At 40.2% G+C, this 21025-nt stretch overlaps 1 protein-coding gene across 5 annotated transcripts in view; it reads left to right on the forward strand.

Annotated features, from left to right (window-relative positions):
* The window catches only part of acaca (acetyl-CoA carboxylase alpha), a 266819-nt gene that overhangs the window by 126729 nt on the left and 119065 nt on the right, over window positions 1-21025 (forward strand). For all 5 annotated transcript variants that reach the window (XR_011348882.1, XR_011348881.1, XM_069911758.1 and 2 more), the window contains 4 exons: window positions 4250-4405; window positions 5668-5871; window positions 12778-12933; window positions 16142-16282. Coding sequence is in view for 3 of the 5 variants with exons in the window: in XM_069911758.1 (XP_069767859.1) it covers window positions 4250-4405; window positions 5668-5871; window positions 12778-12933; window positions 16142-16282 (657 nt within the window). In the remaining 2 variants the exon portion in view is untranslated. The remainder of the gene's footprint in view (window positions 1-4249; window positions 4406-5667; window positions 5872-12777; window positions 12934-16141; window positions 16283-21025) is intronic.

Consider the following 21025-nt stretch of genomic DNA (forward strand, 5'->3'; position numbering starts at 1 on the left):
AGATTGGACATGGGAGGCTATCAGGAAACCTTTGGAGCAGTTGAACAGTTGAGAATCTCAGTGGTGTTTGGGGTGAGGCAGAGAAATCTCAGGAAGGTAAATGTGAGAAATTATTAGAGTTGGAAACTCAGTGTGCGATTAATGTTGAAGACTGAATCAACCTAAGATCAATATTAAGTCAGTCGCAAGCATTCTATTGCAGGTATCTGTGGTATGGTTTTCATCTTACGGATATTTAACCGGAGGAAATTGCAGTCTATTGTTTAGATATTGGATGAGCAATATAACGCAAAGATCATGGAGCAGATGATGAATTTTGTGGGTGCTGAAAAACGTGCCTGTTCTTGAAATCTGCCCAAAAGCAGAATGTGTATTGACCTATGGGGAAACTAAGGAGAAACAATTCAGGGAGCAGGGAATTAGTTATGTGAGAGCTGGAATTGATTCCACTGTTCGAGACAGCATAATGGGGGAGGAACAAAGCCAGTGTGGTTCCACTATGCCACCATGAAATGAAATTGGGGTGATCAAATGGATCTTTGAAAAGAATGATGGGTTCTGATTTGGGAGTTGTTAATTTGGTAACTTGAAGGGAAAGCTTGAATCGAGACAGACTACTTACTGACTTCATGAAACACTTGTGATTTTGTTTTAAGGGAGTGGAGGGGAAATATGAAAGATATGGGAAGATTTCCTAAGAAGAGTGCAACTTTGACAGTAACAACTTTCAATGGAAGCAAGAGGGAATAGAGTCAAAGAGGAGCTGGAACTTGCGAATAAGATGAAACATTATTGCAGATAGAAGGGGAATTGTTGTGAGTTACAGAATCAGCTTTTTTTTTTAGGGATTTCAGGAGGAATTTGAAAGCAGAACAAAAGATGGGAGTTACCTTGCTCTGCAGAATGATGATGTTTGCTTACAAGAGTATGTGGGTTGAAAATAATTGGTATGGCTTTAGAAATCTCGTGTCATATGGTGTACCAGATTTGCAGTGGATGGAGACATCTTTGGCAAAGGTGAAATCAGGTGATGTTGGACATATGAAGTATGGAAGTCAGGTTCTGACTTGGATTTTTTTCATTCCAGAAGCAAAAGTTGATGGGTTAAGTTGAGAATGTGGGAATGCAAATGTGATAAGAAATAGCCAGTCAGTAAAATCAGATTGGAGGCCCTCAAGTGCTATATAGAATTTGGACTGTTTAAGCTTGGAACAAACAGAATGTATTTCTCCAATAGAAATTGCATCATAAGTTATATTATGGACTATAATTCCGAGTAGCACTTTGTGATGTTAATGTGTCTGCCAAGTCATTTTTTTAATTTTACTGCATTTTAATGTAACTTTTGATGGTCTATTTCACTTGATATGATTTTTCACTTAATTTGAAAAACCTCTTAGAAAAGTTGAACAAGCGTACAACTGTGAGGGCAGGTAGTAAATTAATTAGAAGCTCTGTGATGCTTTAAGCAAAATGACTCTAAATGAAACAAACCTTTATTGAAGGGCTGATGCTTTTTGATTTAAGTAAGTTGTCTTTTCAATTCTGTTGCTACTCCTGATTTAAAACTGACCTTAGTTTTATTTTTCAAAATTCAACTGGTTTAATTATTTTCACAGTTAATTCAGGAAAATATGCTCAATGCTTATCTACGCTGATTTCTCCATTCACTCTAACTGCATTTAACTCATGGGATTTAATAGGATTTGCTTCTGTTTGTTTTTCCATTTTCATTGGGGATCATGGTCTGTTTTTTAAATGGCCAATTTTATCAACTCCTTTTCGGAAAGTCCCATCTCATGGTTGGATATAGATGCTAGCTATTTGCTTGCATTTATCAGATGAGCATTATTTTAAATGGAATGCTTAACACTATAATATCACTAGGAGGTTTCATCTGCAACTCTATCATTCCCAAACCCGAATCTATCTTCCAGCAATCCACATCATGCCCTTCAGAAGATTTTCATCCAGCCTATTCTCGTTTTCCTGCTGTTATTGGCAGCTAAAATTATTGAACTCTATGCAATCAAGATATAATCGTTGCATTCACCGAGACATTTGATAAGTTGCTTAATCCATTAGAGGGTGGTCTTCATTTTTCATTTTATTTTTTTCTTCTGCCCTGCCTGGCAGTCTGTTGAACCCATGCTCAACCTATTTGGCAGGCTGTTCTACTTTTTTTAAAAATTAACAATTTAACGGTGCCTGTTCTTTTGCGATTCACTGGCCTCTGCTTCCCTTCTACCTATCTCCTCCTCACATCTTCCAGTTCCGTCAAATGCAGCTGCAGATGTGGGATTCATTCAGTCTATCCTATTGATGCTCTGGGCCACTGTCTTGCTAATTATCTTTCTCATCTGTTTCTTCTTTAATTCTGAATGGAAGCTTGATGCACTCTTCTATTCCATGTGCGTTATTTGTGACATTAAATGACAATAAATTGGTGTTTCTCTTCCTCCCCGGGGAAAAAAAAACAAGCATGTTCTAGGGTCATTGTGAGGTGTTATATGACTCTATCTTAAGTCTAAATAGCTGGAAATTCTTCTTGTGTGACCTTCATGTGCTTGGCAGGAAAATAGATGATTAGCTGGGGTGCTGGTCAAATCATGTTCACCTGAAATGTGGAGATCAGAGAGGTTGGCTGATTGGCCAAAGGGTGAAAAATGATGGAAAATGGTTGGGGGATGAGATCAGTGGATGGAGTTGGATGATGAACGAGTTCTTTGTGGATCAGTCATTACTCGAGGGTAAAAATGGTCAGTCAGCATTTTATAAAGACAATAAGAGCCCACCTCACTGACAAAAGGCAAAGGAGGAAAAACCCAACACCCAACCCCAACCAACCAATTTTCCCCTGCAGCCGCTGCAACCGTGTCTGCCTGTCCCGCATCGGACTTGTCAGCCACAAACGAGCCTGCAGCAGACGTGGACATTTACCCCCTCCATAAATCTTCGTCCGCGAAGCCAAGCCAAAGAAGAAGAAGAAAGAAAGACTACTCAGTAGATTATGTTGAATAATGTGCACTTGAAGCTCTGCCTCACCTGGAAAGGACAGGTTTTGCACTTTCGGTGGCTACATTGGGAAGTACAGAAGGAGGAAGAAGGGTGGGTAAGGAGGGAAGAGCAGGTTATGAACCTGTGAGAGAGATCCCTGCAAAATGTGGATGATGGCGGAGAGGAGAAGGTGTGAATCCTGCTGAAGTTGACGGAAGTGCTGGATGATCATATATCTGAAGTGGAGGCTGGTGGGGTGGAAAATGAAGACCAGAGGGATTTTGCCCTTGACCTGCTCGGGGGGAGGTGGGTAGGAGTGGAAATGCAAGAAACAAAAGAAATACATCTATGGACTTTCCCAATGACAGGAAGGAGGGGTCTATGTTAAAGAAAGAGGACCTATCGGATGAAGTTGGAAACCTAGAAATGGAACTGGTCTGAATAAGATCCATGTCCAGAATATTATGATTAAAATGTAGTTCTGAATTTGCTCGACAATATTCATTCCTATGATTAATGTAGGCTGAGTTCCACGGTGAGCTCAAAAAGGAGATTTGAATAGAAAATGATGTCTTTTGATGTGTGTCTGCCACAGAAATCCCCTCAGTTGCACTTGGGGGAAACTTGGCCAGGAGTGCGTGGTTAAATTTCAGGACTCTGAAATGGCTGTCATGGTGTACCTTCTCAACATAAAATAAAAACCTCTTCTGCACAAGCCCAGTGCTGAAAGTAACAGTGCCGTCTGATTAAATTTCCAGACCCAATCACTTTCCAGTGCTCCCTTTGTTTTTGACTGACCTCCAAACTGAATGATCACAGATGCACAAGGCAAAAATAATCTGAGCAACATGCTAGAATTTAGCGTGCTTTGTTAATAACACACTTGTCGAAACAGTTCCATTGTTGTATCAGATTTGTTATCAAGGCAAAGCTTGTAAAAACATTGCAATAATATGGGGTCATTCTTTCCTGTATGAAACATTTGTGTGCAACTACTCTGCACAGAGCTTGACATCAATGACATTGGTGCAAGTGATGTATGTTATGAAAGGTCCATAAGTTTCTGTTCCATTAAATTGTGGTGGTTAAGTAGATTGGGTTGATGAACTTGCACTTTATCTTTTCTGAATTTTGTTATTAGAGACATTCAGATTTTAGTTTTCATGTAGTATCAGATGTGATCTTAGTTTTATTGAAGTTGTTTATTTAAATAATCAAAGAATATTTATAGTAATACTAATTTTGCTTTCAGGAAGCCTCTTTTGAGTATCTACAAAATGAGGGTGAACGTTTGTTGCTGGAAGCTATGGATGAGTTGGAAGTGGCATTTAACAACACTAACGTTCGAACGGACTGCAACCATATCTTTCTCAATTTTGTCCCCACTGTTATCATGGATCCTTCAAAGGTAGGCATTTGACTTTTAATTTATCTTGAGGCGACAAGCAAACGCATAGAAATCTCCAGTGTCTGATGCTTGTGGCTGTGGGTACTGGTGAAGTGATACATAGTATCTAGGTACCAAATTGAATTGGGTCTTGATTGTATTACTACATAAAGCTAATGTATTGTACTTCACAGTTTCAATGGCTCCATCCATTTTGATATTGAGATTCTGCTCTGCAGAGGTTCTCCAGATGTATTGCGATGCTCAGGTGTACCAATATACCCCGCTATACAAAAATAAAGCATTCCTGCGGAATGCTCCGAAGGAACCGTACCAAAATGGCTTAAAGCGAAGAAGTGATTAGCATTGATTTCTATGAGAAAATTTTTTGAGCATTCCCAGACCAAAAAAATAACCCATAAAATCATACCAAATAACACATAAAACCTAAAATAACACTAACATACAGTAAAACCAGGAATGATATGATAAACACACAGCCTACTATACAAAGTAGAAATAATGTATGTACAGTACAGTTTCACTTACCAAAACCAAGAAGACAGCAAGTTTTGACTGTCCCACCAGCCGCCTGATGACTGCCCCACAGACTGCTTTGTGATTGCTCCATCAGCCACTTTTTCATAAAAGCGAACACGTGTTTTTTTTTGTCAAAGCGAAATTTGCGTTTAGCTGTTTCGAGGTGTTTTCAAGAGACGAAAAGAAAATGAGGCTTTTACTTAAATGCGCAGTGGCCCCCAAAGAGGCTGTCGGGCCCCCGTTTAGATGAAAGCATTAAGTAGTAATTCAAAAACTTTTACAAGCCATAACTATTTAGCAAGGGGCTGGTTTTGGTTGACCTTTGTCAAGTAGTCTAATAACATTGACAGTCCACACTCATTGTTTCAATCGAGATCCCCGGGCTGGGTAATGGGAAGATTATTGAATCTTCCTTCATCACTTCACATTCCCAGAGAGACCAAACTGGAAGAGAATTTGTTCAGAAAGTGTATGCACAAACTCGTTTGATATTGCTGATATTATTTTCTGATTTGAACTCGAGACATTATGTGGGAGGCATGGTTATGGTAGCAGTTAGTGCAATGCTGTTGCAGCGCCTGCGACCGGTTTTTGAATCCAGTGCTGTCTGTAAGGATTTGTACATTCTCCCTGTGCCTTTGGGTGTTCCAGTTTTCTCTCACTCTTCAAAATGAGTGTAATTGGGTGCTATGGGCTTGAAGGCTGAAAGGGCCTGAATGTTCTGTTTATTTTCCTTCCTCCAGATAGAAGAGTCGGTACGTAGCATGGTGATGCGATATGGCAGTCGCCTCTGGAAGCTGCGTGTCCTTCAGGCTGAGCTGAAAATAAATATTCGTTTGACTCCCATTGGAAAGGCCATTCCAATCAGACTGTTTCTCACCAATGAGTCAGGTTACTACTTGGATATCAGTCTGTACAAGGAGGTGACAAACTCCAGGACTGGTCAGGTGCGTGTTTAATGTCAACGTAAACTACTAATTTTGTTTTCTGAGGCTGTTTTTTACATTGTACAACTGGGACATATCTCCTCTATGGCAGGCTTCCAATCAAGTCATGGCCAGCTTTTGGAACAGAGTCATTTATCTAGTTCGGTTGGAAATTTAGCTGGACCAAGCTTGGGACTGGCTGCTGGCCGGGTCTCATGCTTAACTGCTGCTGTGGTAAATGTAAAAGGTCACACGACACATTTTTGAATTTTGTGGCTAAGCCTTTGGAGGAATGGACAAAGGGGTGGGGGAAAAAGGAAATGGGTGAGTTAGTATCTGGAACTAGAGTCACCATCAAAGGGATGTGGCACAGTGGAAAGGGATGGAATCGAAAGAGGGGCTGAACAAGCACTCATCAGTAATAAAGTCCAAGGAACAAGAGACAAAGTAAGCCTGGTTTAAGAAGAGCCCATAGTAAATGTAAAAGCTGTAACCTGTAGATGAAGGTGAGGTCATGCCATTAAGCAATGAGAGGAAATTCTTGGAGAGTTTTGAAGTCTGTTGGAACTCAGAGAAACACTAGCAGAGTGATGGAGCAGTTAGTGATCTGTTTCCCACAAGTGACAGACATTCTGGTGGACCAGATATCTATCTAATTAGTTGCTAAGTAATAACTGTGTCTTGCGAGCTCTCCACTGGCCACCGAGACAGAGGTGCACCAAAGAAGAGGTACAAGACTGCCTAAAGAAATCTCTTGGTGCCTGCCCCATTGACCACCGCCAGTGGGCTGATATTGCCTCAAACTGTGTATCTTGGCGCCTCACAGTTCGGCAGGCAGCAACCTCCTTTGAAGAAGACCGCAGAGCCCACCTCACTGACAAAAGACAAAGGAGGAAAAACCCAACCCCAACCAACTAATTTTCCCTTGCAACCGCTGCAACCGTGTCTGCCTGTCCCGCATCGGACTTGTCAGCCACAAACGAGCCTGCAGCTGACGTGGACGTTACCCCTCCATTAATCTTTGTCCGCGAAGCCAAGCCAAAGAAAGAAGAATAACTATGTGTAATAGTATAGATTTTAAGAAAATAAGTAGGGGAATAGGAATGATGGAAATTCTCTGAGAATGAACAGATTGATCAGAGAGGATCCTTCTCCTGAATTGTAAGAAAATATGAACTTGCATAGAATGGATTTGACACGAGTATTGGTCTCAGGGTGATGGTTGTGAGCTGCAGAATTTTAAATGCCATTAAGTGTGTGGAAGATTGTGATAAATTGGTGGTCATTTGCTCTGTTGTGGAACCACTGGAAATCAATGTAGCCACTGCACTACTTAGCATTGAGCCTGAGAATCTGCATTCTGTCTGAGGGGACAGGGTCATTGATAGTGAAAATGAAAAAGTGTGGGTACTTGAAGTCTGGAAAAAAAAACCCAGTAAATGGTGAAAAAGCTCAGCATGTCTGGCAGCATCCATGGAGAAAGAAACAGAGTTAACGTTTCACGTCAAAATCCGTATCAGAACTATATCATGGCTAATGTGATTTATGGTGTGAAAAATAAAAAAATTAAAAAAAAAAAAAATCCGTATCAGAACCAGGAAATAGGTGAAAGTGGAATGGTTTTGGAGAAAATCAACAGAATAATCTTGACATCATCAGATGCATTGGTGACATCACAGATAGCAAACCAGTGCAGAGGTCAAGCAGAATCTAATGGTGCTTGTGGATCTGGACCATACTATTTCTAAGCAAGAGCAGTAGGAGCACCAGAAGGTTAGGAATTGAACGAGTAAACACAAGGCTTTCTGCACTACAGCACAACATATCTGAACTTCAAATCAGTGTCTAGTATTTCTGCATTGCAAATGTTATTATGTCACTCCCAACCTCTGCTGTCTGACATTGGAGAAATTCTCTTTTACAGAAAATTCTTTTCTTTTTTTCAGCCAGTCTGGTATCTATTATTTTAATTTCTCAGTACTTGACAGATGAAAAGTTTCTACGATGAAAATCATGGAATTCTATACTTTGCAATTTGCAGCTTGACCTCTTCTGTGATATTCTTCTGATTGAGTTTATGATAATGAAATTACCTAGTATACGTCCAACTGCCATAGCAGGAGGAGTTGGGGGCAAACGGAGTGATTAAATCTCTCATGTTCTCATCGTGTTACCTACTATTCTTAGCCACAGCTACTATGATCCTTTGTACAGTTTGATTACATTAACTCCTATCACAATGGCTTCAAGGCAAGTCTTTTCATGCCACAACTTGTTTTTTTTTGTAATTGCGCAAAATAAGACTTTTCATGGCAAAAACTTTCTCTTTCATTATGTATTGTAAATGACGAAGGAGGTCAGGGAAATGACTACTAGGCAATACGGCGAAAGAGGATATTAGAATGTTTGTGTGGGTAACCTCTGGTAGCCTTTGGAAAGATTCCTCGGAGACTGCTCGTACGCTTGATTGATTGCTTTCCACGCTAGTTGCTGATTAAAGATACAGCAGCAGTAAGAACAGCAATGGATTATGGCAGGGATGCCTACTGTGGCCCTTCCAGAGATGTGCACTAATCCCCAATGTGCTACGCACAGCCACTGATCACTGTGCCTCAATGCACACACAGGAAAACCCTGTAGTCCAACTCGCGTGGGACCAAAACAAGGTGGGGGGGGGGGGGAGATGTAATTGCAACACAAAAAGCCAAACATGCTGCAAATGTATGGCAGGTTGTTTGGCCAGAGGGGGATGTTCCGCCATTAATTGGTATGAATTCTGTTGAAAAGTTATAATGGAGGAATTTGTGTCTTTTGCTTTAAAAGCCATTCAAATTCTTCAGCACTCAATGCATTACATTTGAAATCAGTGCTGCATTTGATTATTTTTTATATAAAATCTTCTCCATTAACTGCACATTTCTCCTAACCCTAATGTGCAGGTGAATGCATGTTATTTAAAAAAAAAAATCCCTTAACAAATCTGAGTAATTTCCTAGTACTGGTAATATTTGAATCTTTGAGGTATCCAGATTGGGGCAGCAGCAAATTGCCAGGTTTAATGCATTTAATTTATTTTGCCAACAAATACTTGCAGTTTGTACATTCCAGAATGAAATGGGACTCATGAAAGCATTTTTCCCTTGATTTTTCCATTCTTGAAATAATTTTGCGCATGGTACAGTAAAACTGATGAGCTGGCATTGTCAGGACTTTGGCAATGCTGGACCAGTGGATTTTTATTCTTTTGGAAGTTACTTGCATTGCCTCCACATACTTTTACTTTTTTATATGTTAAATGGTAGTAAAATCCCCATTATCCAGAATTCAAGCAACCGACAAAAAAAATTGCAGAAAATAAATAGGTTAAAAAATACAAAAGTTTCATATTGGTACCCCAGCTATCAGTTCGCCAATCCGCGCAATATGTAATCTCAAGCAACTGGCAAATTCACTTATCTGGCATATCCCAATCCCCACAGGTGCTGGATATTGGAGGTTTTACTGTATAATAAGTTTTACAGTGAAGCTGGAGAATGTAAAGGGTGTGGGTGTTAACAGAGTTTAAAAAGAACATGAAAATCAAAGCGTCGTGAGTTTTGGGTTTTCTGGTCAGCGAGCTGAAACTTGTCAGCATGTTGACTCCAGCTGCACCTCCAACACACGTTTTGGCCCCTGAATTTCCCCCCACCCTGGCTCTGCTTGTACAGCCAGACCACACAAAAGTAGTAATGCCAGGCTGATCTCAATAGATTTGCTGGTAGCAGGTTCAGGGATATCTGGACTAGATGTATGAATTAGAGAGCCAGATGCTAACCCTTCAGGATTTCTGAACAATCAGATACTGAGTTAGTAAAAATAATTGAGGGTGAAAACAGGAGAGATTGCTCAGGAGTGTATTCATTGCAGCAGGATCTGCAAAATGTACAGGGTTGTTTGGTTAATTGGGTGGCGTGGGTTTCGATGGTCAGAATGACTTCTACTGTGTTGTATCGTTTAAAATTTTTTAAAAATTAAATATATTCACAAAGGAGGAGGTCATTCAGGAAGGAGATGGTGAAATTCTGGAACAAAGTGAAGAGTTATTGGGTGTTTCAATGAGCTTCAAGATAAATGAATCCCTGAGACCTGGTGAGATGTTTCCCAGGTTGCTTGGAACCAAGATTACTAGATCCCTAACAGGTTTGTTTTCAAGTCTTTAAGAGCCGCTGGTGTCGTGCCTAATGACTGGAGGTCTACCAATGTGGTATCTTTATTTAAGGACAACCGAGGAAAAATTGTGGTCTCTGCTGGCTTACGAGTCCAATGTCAGTGATAGGGAAAGTCCTGAGGGACCCAGTTAATCTACATTTGGAAAGGCAGGGATTATATAAAGCAACATGTCTTTGTTGGTCAGTGTTCATGTCTGAATAAAGAATCTCTACCCGAAATGTGACTGACCATTTCTCTCCATTGATGCACTCTGACTTCTGAGTCCTCCCACAACTCCTCCCCCACCCCCATGCTCTCAGTTCACTTGTGTCTGAAAAAGTTGATCTGAAAGTTTTTATGAAAAGGTAACAAAATGTAGTGATGACCACCATACTATTGTGGTCTTCGTGAACTGTTGTTGGGCATTTCACAACACCCTAAATGACCCTATGGGTGGTCCAGATGGTTTGAGCCCATGGGTTCTGAGGAAAGTGACCTAATTGAAATCAAAATTTGGTGACGAAGGGCAGAGGGTGAGGGTGGAAAGTTGTTTTTAGGATTGGCAAACTGAGACCAGTAGTGTACCATCGAGATCGATGCTGGTACTCTCACTGATTGTCATACATATTAAAGATTTGTAAATGAAGGTCGAAGGTTTTAGTAGTGATTTTCCAGGTGACAAGAAAATTGGTCGTCATGTTGGTGAGGAAAATAATCATGGATTACAGAAAGATGGGTTCATAAAATGAGCAGATCATTACCAAATGGTGGGAAGCAATGTTCCCTCTAATTTTTAGTAGTCAGTATGTGCAAAAAATCTTATGTTGTCGAAAAAAATTTTTTCCTGTGACAAAGTGTGTGCGTACTGAATGCTTGTGCAAAGGTAAACCTGAAATTGTTTCAAGATAATTTTGGCACAGCCTATCTCTCATGTCAAAAAAAAACTGTATTGGCATGTTTTAATATAATCCAAGTATGATTAACTACTTGTTTAACCAGCTAACTAGTTAACAGAAACCGTTAGCTAAGAGATTATTTTCAATAAGTATAAATATTAATTACTACCTTATTTTAGGTAACTAACCTTTTGTGCGCACATTAATTTCCTTTGAGCGCTGGTTGCAAGCCGTGTGCATGCGCATAGTTTAGACGGACAATAGTGTGAAGTAATATATTTTGGAAACAACAAGGAGGGAAGAACCTACGGTAGGCAGTAGGTATACAAGAACAATAATCCTCAAAAGTTGCAGCACAGGTAGATAAGGTGGTGAAGAATGTATTCTGTACTAGGTTTCATTAGCTGGAGCATTCAGTATGAGAGCAGGGAGATTATGAAAGATTGGTTAGGCCACAGCCAGACTACTATGTACATTTCACATTCTGAGAAGGACATGCTTGCACTGGAGAGGGTGCCGAGGAAATTCACTTGATTGTTTTCTGGACAGTGCATCAGTTTTTAAAGAGAGATTAAGTAGGCTGGGTTTGTATCTCTTAGCTGAGGGAGTACCAGATTGAGGTATACACAATTATGAGGGACACGCACAAGAAACCTTGCTCTATAAGTGAGATGTTAAAAATGAGAGGACATAGGTTTAGGGGAAAGAGAAGAGATTGAAGGGGATCTGAAGAAGATTAATTTACACTCTGAGGTTTCTTGGAATGTGGAACATACTGCCTTACTGGGTGGGAGAAGTGGGAATCTTGCAACATTTATTTCATTTATTTAGACAAGACATACGGAGCTGGATGGTTGCTGGTAAATGGAATTAGTGTAGATGAGTAATTGATGGTCAGCATGGTTGTTGGGACTGAGGGGCCTGTTTCTCTGCTGTGTGAATCTATTAAAATGCTTCATGTACACAGCAGTTCTGGTAGCAGAGGAAAAAAGTTAAAATGTCATGAAATATATTTGATCAGAAATGGAAAATATTGGAATGAAGCAAGTTTGGGTGGCATGGTTTGCATTGCAATTAGCGTGACAGCAAAATCCCGGGTAAGATTCCGGCACTCTCTGAGTGGAATTTGGATGTTCTTCCCATGTGACCTGCATGGGTTTTCCCCAGGTGCTCTGGATTACTCTCACCGTCCAAAATGTATGGTTATAGGTTAATTTGAGAATAATTGGGTAGCACGGGTTTAAATGGCCAGAATCCTCTTCTACCGTCCAGTTAAAGGAGAAGGGGAGAAAAGAACAAAATGGATCAGGTGACGTCGGAGAATGAAATGACAAAATCAATGATGGGTGTGGTACAGGATAAGAGATGAAAGGTTTGTTCTGAGGGAATGAAAACTAGAGGTGTAGAATCATTACCTATATTGTTGAGCCTGGAAAGTGACTGCAGAAGGTGGAGAAATTCAAATGATGGGCAATTTGTATAACAGGTGACCAGAAGCATGATAAATAAAACATTTGTAAGTTGCAAAATTCACATTGTCTGCATTTAATCTCCCTGATGTCCAGAAAACGCATCATGAGTGGCAACTGAATTAGTGGCGTGTAGAATGGGAAATAAGCAGCAGCGGAGAATGTGCTCCTTTTTCGTTGTGTGCGTATTTCGGGAAGCTGATGTGGGAACGGGAGGGTTAATCAGAGCTTTAAGGTGGCTCTGAATGTCCTCAGCTTGGCTTTTTTAAAAATTTATAAACTTTCGTGATCAAAAGTAATTTTGAAAGCACTGATAATGTTAGGGACTATAATTGTGAAAAAAATCTTTTGCCTTTTCTGTCTTTTGAATACAGATCATGTTTCAGGCCTATGGGGATAAGCAGGGACCATTACATGGAATGCTTATCAACACACCTTATGTAACCAAAGACTTACTACAATCGAAGAGGTTTCAAGCACAATCCCTTGGAACAACATATGTATACGACTTGCCTGAAATGTTTCGACAGGTATGTCCTTTGAAAACCTTACCATTTTTATGAGAGCCATCCCATTAGATGATGATGAAGGTTTGAATTGAAGCTTTTGTAGATGTGATTTTGTGAGGTCAGAAGATAGAATAAACTTTTAGTCCATGTATTTCAAAAGTTTTTTAATTAGTTACTTGAATTTTAAGATGACTATTATAGGCCCAGTCTTCCTGATGTTATTTTGTCCCTTTTTATGAATGTATCTGTTCAGTCATTTTAATATAATCAACTTACAAGCTTATTTGAATGGTATCAGTGATTTATTTTCTGACATTTATATTCATTCTGACATCAATATTCATCCTGACTTTTGATTTAAGGGAGAAGGCTATTTGCAGTGAGAATATTGAAGGGTCCATTAACTGTAAAATGATTCTCTGGATGTCAGAGAAGTTATCAAATGAATACCCGGCAGATAGTGTTATGATCTCATAGTGGCAACAGATTGGTTTAATCCTGGTCTTTGGTGTGGAGTTAGCACATTGTCATTGGAACCACATGGTTTTCATATCACATGCCAAAGGTGGGCTGATTGTTAATTGAATATAAATTTATCCCTCCCCTTGGTGTGTGGTGGAGAATTTGTGTGGAATTGATGAGCATAAGGAGCGGCTGAGAAAGAGTGATTGGTATTTCGTGGAAATGCAGAGGAATAGGATTGCACTGATACCCAGCATAGATATAACATGCAAATGTCCTCATTCGATAAGGAAATAAATATCAGAATAAATGCATAGATCACGACTTGTGCTAATTGAGCCAAATCCAACTAGAATTGTGGTGAAAGTCATGGGATTTGCAAATGGGTGCCTGAGTTGGTGGGAAGCAATGTTCACCAAAGATCCCCTTTTCTGACAGTGGTCAGGAACAAGCTTGGCTCTGATATTGCCCTTTTTTTCTGGACAGTCCCAAACCCCAATGTTCTACCAATACTCAAAGGTATTGTCCATGAAAGGTCGCACAATAGCCAGTGGCCATTTTGAGATATTGCTTACAAGCATATTTACCATAGAACTGAAAGTAGTCCCAGGATTGACATAGGGTGGAATTGTGAGACGTATGAAATATTTGTTTTTAAAATATGGAATTTATAATGATGTGAAACCTAACAGTCCTACAATGGGTGAGAGAAATTTCCAACACAAAACAAGATTCATCTGCCATCATGGTTTCTCAAACAAGGCAGAATTAATCCTGTCTGTTCTCCAGGTAGTTCATCTTCTAATATTTTTCTTAAATCAGTTAATGATCTTTCCTAAACCACATCACAAAATAAATCAAGTTCCATTACACTTAAAAAAAAATCTGAAATTTTTATGATGACCAGATTCTCTTACTTAATCGAAAGTATTTTAAAAATATGAATAATTCTACCAGCCCTCACTCTCTTCTGGCTTTTACTGGTCCCATGGAAATGGAGCTGCTGTTTTGTGTTTCTTCATAATTATAGTTTCTCAACACTTGCACCATCTTGATGAACCTATTCTCCATGGGCATCACGTGTTTTTTTCCCCAAAATTTAATGTCTTGTTCAAGACTGTTTAGGGTCAAATACTAGGATAAGTTACTGACATTCACTGAGTTCAAGACACTTGGAGAGGAGGAGTTCTTTTTTAACCTTTTTGTACAGTAAAAGTCCAAAAATTCAGATACCAGAAATCCATACGACCTGAGAATTGGACTTCTCAAACTTTTAAAATTTAGTGGGCTTTGTATGCATGCATGCATGCATAAGCCCCACAGATGCACAGAGGTCGTGGAAATTAATGAATTTTTTTTTTGTACTTTATATTTTATATGAAAAAATGTTTCATTAATAAACTATCAAAATTTACGTTCATCTCTTCTTTATTCTCCTTAAATCTGAATTTTAAATATACTGCGTGAGAATCTGGAAAATTCAAACTGACCTCATCCCAGCAGACTGGATTTTAAGACTTTTACTGTATTCACTCCCCAAATAGATTGTTGTCAGAGCGAAAGTTATTTTGTAATCTTTTGGACTTTTTATTTGTTTCTGTTTGGTTTTTACTCCTCTCACCTCAATGTATTAACTCTGCTGGATAGTGTGGCTTATTTTTCATATCTAAGCCTGTATATGATGTTTTACAACAATGGTTCTTAACCTTTTTCTTTCCAGTCACATCCCACTTTAAGTCATCCCTATGCCATCGGTGCTCTGCGATTGGTAAGGGATTGCTTAAGGTGGTATGTGAGTGGGAAGGGAAGGTTGAGAATCACTGCTCTAGACCCAATTGTTACTGAAATGTTTTGCTTTAGAAAAATTGTCATTGGCCCATTTCCTTTGAAGTTATGAAACCATGCACATAAAGAGTCAATTAGGTACGATTAAAACAGTGATTTTCAAATTTTTTTCTTTCCACCCACATACCATACTAAGCAACACCTTATGGCATAGGGATATTTTACAGTGAATATGTCTATAACAATCCCAGTCCTCACTTGCATCCACACATCTATTTACAGCAGACAGCACTGACTGGTGGCATGGAATAGAAATCTTCCTTTATATTCTCCCTTTACTCCTTGAGAAATGGTATTCACCTGCACATCCCTCTTCTCTCATTGGCTGCCATTTGTTTATGGGGGATTCTGAGCAAAATGTTCAGTTAGTACCTAAAGTGAAGTAATGAAACAAATGATAGCCATGAAAGTGATTCAGATTTCTTTATACTTTCTACCTCTCTTTTCTGGCACTCTGTTGTCTGCCAACTCCCATGGTCCAGCATGTTTGAATTTGCTGCCGTTAGTACAAACTGCTTACAGACCATGCAGGACTCGAACCCCGATCCTAATTGCTGGCGCTGTAAAGGTTGAATCTGCCACCATTAGTACAAACTCCTTTCAGACAGCGCAGGATTCAAACACCAGTCCCAATTTCTGGCGCTATAAAGGCGCTGTGATAAATCTCTCATCTCTCCCCCCCCCCCCCCCCCCCCCCTTTTCTACCTTTGAAATGTTTATATTGGAAGTTTCCTTTGGGGTCAACTTCTGTTTCCCTGCATTTTCTGTGATCTGGCAATACCCAGGTCTCAATTAAAGAAATGCAACCTGTACCTTGTACCACAGTGACTTGGAACAAACTTGTGATTTCTTAAAACATTTTGTACAAAGTACCTCACTTTAATTTACCAATAACAGTTGTTTATATACCATTTTTGTTTAGTCTTTAATCAAACTCTGGACATCAATGGAAGTTCAAGCCTACTTGCCTCCCATGCCTGCAGAGTTGCTGACATTCACTGAGTTGGTGCTGGACAGTCAAGGCCAACTGGTGCAGCTGAATAGGCTTCCTGGTGGCAATGAGGTAAGTGTGAAGATCCTGGAAATAATTTTGCCGCTGTGGCTGAGTACTTGTAGTACTTCGACAGATGTCAAAAACAAAATCTTTTTGCCAAGAAATGCATTGTCTGAGTAACTGAGCCAAATAATTAATGCACTGTGTAGAATTTTGCTAAACACTGACTGTTAGGGCCATGATATCACGTTGGATATGTGGACAGATAAAGAGCCAAAGTAGGCCCTGCAGTTTATTGCTCTGCTATTCAGTAATATCACAGCTCACCTTGTACCTTGGGTCCACTTTTTGTGTTACTGCCTTATTCTTTGATTTTCTAAAATCTAAAATTGCCCAAAAAAATCTATTGCCTGAATCGACTTGTAAACTGAATGGAAGTAGATAAAGTATGTTTGTTATTAAGTATGCAGAAAAATAGTGCTCCCTGTGTTTAAATACATAATTTGCCTCCTAATAATCCTGGTTCTTTCTTTTTTCCTGTGGCCCACCTGAGAAGGATATGCTTCCACTCATCCAGACGTGGAAAGTATTCCATTGCACTCCTGCTTTGCTGGTCACTTCCTGCAGTACACTTGTTCTTGTAGGCTCAGTATTTAAAATAACAAGTCCTGTTGAGTTTCAGTCAATGGTAACCTACCTCATGGGTAGCAATCGTGCATTGCTTCATTTGCTGAAAAGTTTTACATGAAGTTGAGCACCATGCAATCAGAATCAGAATTTATTATCATGAACAAGTCACGAATTTCGGTATTTTGTGGCAGTATCACAGTGCAAGCATTCATATAAACCACCTTACAACAATAAACTTTTTAAAAATAGTATACAAAAAGTAAGGCAGTGTCTTTGGTTCATTGATTATTCAAGAATCTGATGGCAGTGGGGAAGAAGCTGTCCTTGTGCTGCTAAGTGCTTGTCTTTAGGCTCCTGTACCTTTTTCCCAATGGTAGCAGAGTGAAGAGGGCATGGCCATGGTGGTGGTGGGGTCTTTGAAGATAGAGGCTGTCTTTTGTCCTGATCTCCAAATCTCCTCAAACACCTCAAAGTATATCCGCTGGTGAGCCTTCTTCATGATTGCATCAACATGGAGCCTCCAGGACAGATCCTCGGAGATGTTAACACGTAGAAATTTGAAGTTCTTGACCCTCTCCACTCCTGAGCCCTCCACGAGGACTAGGCTGTGTTCCCTTGACTTCCTCCTGAAGTCCACAATCATCTCCTTGGCTTTGCTAACCTTGAGTGCAAGTTTGTTGGTGTGACACCACTCAACGAGCTAATCTTTCTCCCTGCTGTTTGCTTCTTCCTTGCCATTTGTGATTTTGCCGACATCTGTGGTGTCATCAGCAAATTTGTAGATAGTGTTGCAATTGTGCCTTGCCTCCCAGTCATGGGTGTATAATGAGTAGAGCAGTGGACTAAGCACGCATCCTTGAGGTGTACCTGTGTTGATAATCAGTGATGAGGAGATGTTGTTTCCAATTCATACTGATTGTTTTGAGGTCTTCTGATGAGGAAGTCAAGGATCCAGTTGCAGAGGCTCAAAGTTTGTAGCTTCTTGACTAGAACTGAGAGAATAATGGTGTTAAAGGTTGAGTTGCAGCCCTATGTATGAGTTGCTGGTGTTAAGGTGATCCAGAGCTGAGTGGAGAGCCAGCGATGTTGCATCTGCTGTGGAGCGATTGTGACGATAGGTGAATTTTAGTGGCTCCAGACCTTTGCTGGCCATGACCGCCTCTCAAAGCATTTCATCACAGTAGAAGTTAGTGCTACTGGGCGATAGTCGTTGAGGCAGCTCACATGACTCTTCGTGGGCCCTTTTGAAATCGGTGGGAACCCCTCACTGCAGCGATGGGAGGTTGAAATCATCGCCAGACATCCCAATTTGAACCTTATACTTGATGAAGTGGCAAGTTCTAGAGTGCAGTTACTGCAGTTAGGAGATTGTCTTGTCCCTCATCTTTAAATCTTGCGCTGTCAACTGCTTTGAATCAGTCAACTTGATTGATGACTAACTTCTGGTGCCAATGGCAGGAAGAAACCGAGATTGATCATTGTTGGTTGTCTGATTGAACACAGTTGGGATTACAATATGCTTGAGCTCCACATCTATTGAATCTCAGTGTCTTTTCCTCCCATTACTGTTGATGACTAGATATGAGAGAACTCTACAGCTTTGACTTGATCCATGTTGGCACCTTATTTTTAAGTAGTCCTTCTGACTTTTATAAAGATCAAAATTGGCGGCTTGGCTCGATGGCAATGATGGTGAGGTTATGCTGGGACACAAGTATACAGAATGTGCTGGTAAATGGTTTCCTGCTGCTGATAGCCCACAGCAACTGTGGGTGGCCACTTTTGAGGTGCTGGATCCTTTCTGAAGCCATCCCATGTGGTACGAATGTAGGACTAGACAGTGTTCGCTTGAAGTCAGGACTTTGCCTTCATGTGAACTGTAGATAGTTTTAATGGGTGATTGCATTTCAGACAGTGGGCCTGTGACTAATGGTGTGCCTCAGGGATCAGTGCTGAGGCCATTTGGATCACTGAGCTTGCAGGGGACACAAATATTAGAGGTGTAATGTTGTGGAAGGCTTTCTAAGCTTGTAGAAGGATCTGGACCAGCTGGAAAAATTGGCTGAAAAATGGCAGATGGATTTTAATACAGACAAGTGTGAGGCACTGCATTATGGAACGACACATACAATGCAAATGGTAGGGCACCGAGGAGAGCAGTGGGATCTGGGAATACAGATACGCAATTCCCTGAAATTGGCATCACAAGTAGACAGGGTTGCAAAGAGAGCTTTTAGCAAATTGTCCTTTACAAATCAAAGTACTGAGTATAGGAGTTGGGATGTCATGGTAAAGTTGTATAAGATATTGGTGAGGCCAAATGTGGAGTATTGTGTGCAGTTTTGGTCACCTAGGAAAGATATCAATAAGATGGAAAGAGTGCAGAGAAGATTTACTTGGATTTTGCTGGGACTTCAGGACATGAGTTACACGGAGAGGTGAGGACTTTGTTCCTTGGAGGATTGAAGATTGAGGGGAGTAAAAACACAGACTGCTGGAGAAGCTCAACAGGTCAAACAGGGTCCTTTATGTAGCAAAGGCAAAGCAAAGGGCTTGAGCCCTTCACCAAGGTATGAGAAAATGCCAGCAAGTCAAGAATGAGGGGAGATTTGATAAAGATATACAAAATTATGAGCAGTGAAAATAGAGTAAGTGCAAGTATGGTTTTTCTACTGAAGTCAGGTGAGCTACAAACCAGAGGGCATGGGTGAAAGGGGAAGGTTTAGGGGGAACATAAGGGGCAACTTCTTCACACAGAGTAATGGGAGTGTGGAACGAGCTGCCATCTGAAGTGGTGAAGGTGGGCACAATTTTAACATTTAAACAAAATTGAACAGGTACATGGATGGGAGTGGTATGGAGAACTATCGACTGGGTGCAGGTCAGTGGGACATGGCAGAATAATAGTTTGGTACAGCCTAGAAGGGCTGAAAAGTCTGTTTCTGTGCTGTAATGTTCTGTGTTTCTATATATGATGGTCGCCTCCACCACCACTTTCATAGACTGATGTATCTGGGTAGATTAATGAGGATGAATTCTGGTTTATGCTATTTCATGTGGTTTACTCACTGGCAGTTTCAGATGTGATCATCTAGCTATGTTCTCCAGGACTTGGCTCGTTTGGTTACTGGTGGCTCTATCAAACAAATGCTTGGTGTGATGAACATTGGAATCCTTCAATACTCCTTCCAATTGTTGTTCAGTTTGAAGATGATTGATACATCAGCTAGAGAGCTAGTTAAGTGGTGTGTTTCTTTGCCTACTGTGAGACTTTATGGGGACTGGAGTTGATGTTGAGGACTCCCAAACCTGTTTATATCCCCCTGTATTTCACTTTATTGACCCTTTGGTGAATCTTTCATGCAGGGTGCATGAAGAGGTTGAATGAGGAAGTGCAGCACATTGACGATAAGAGGTGATTCATTGAGGGTGAATTTGTTACCCTGTTGCTTGACCAGTCTAAAGCAGAGCTATAAAATTTGGTCATGTAGCTGTTAATGAAGAGAACTTTGCTGGAAACAACTGCTGTTTCTGGATTCAGTGCCTGGTTTGATGTCTGTGATCCCTTTGGTTCTTTCTCTCTCTCTCTCTCAACACAGTGGCAATGGTACAGTTGAGTGTCTTGTTTGGCCAGTTCGGAGGCCACTTAAGATTCAATCATATTGGTGGGTATGCAGGCCAGACTGTAAAATTGGCAAATTTCCTTCCTGAGAGCTTGATGTGGGGGAAAAAATGTGTGAGAAATTTTAAAATCACAATTTTATAAACTAATTTATTCTTGTGTGCATTTTGCCACAGAAAAATATTTCTTCATAATTTTAGAGGTCTGTTTTCGTCCTGTGCTAATAATTCTGCTACAGCTTTCAAAGAGATGTGGACATTAAACTGCCTTCAAGTAGGCTGAACTTTGCTATCTGTATTTCTGCAGGTGGTAACTCCCACAGATTGCTCTGTTACATTGCTCTCACTCCAGAACATTCCCGCCTTAAGGGTTGATACACAGACTAGTGCACATAATCCAGGCAATGCAGTTCTGAAGAAATGATGAATTTAAATGGCATTGTCTTTTGAATGAAATATTAAACCTAGACCTATACATAGAAAATAACTCATGATGTTATTTATTAATGAGGAGATCTTTTTGTAATTACTAATATTTATCTCTGAACAAATCCAAGGCAT

The sequence above is a fragment of the Narcine bancroftii genome, chromosome 14 (genome assembly GCF_036971445.1).
Source record: "Narcine bancroftii isolate sNarBan1 chromosome 14, sNarBan1.hap1, whole genome shotgun sequence".
Classification (NCBI taxonomy): Eukaryota; Metazoa; Chordata; class Chondrichthyes; order Torpediniformes; family Narcinidae; genus Narcine; species Narcine bancroftii.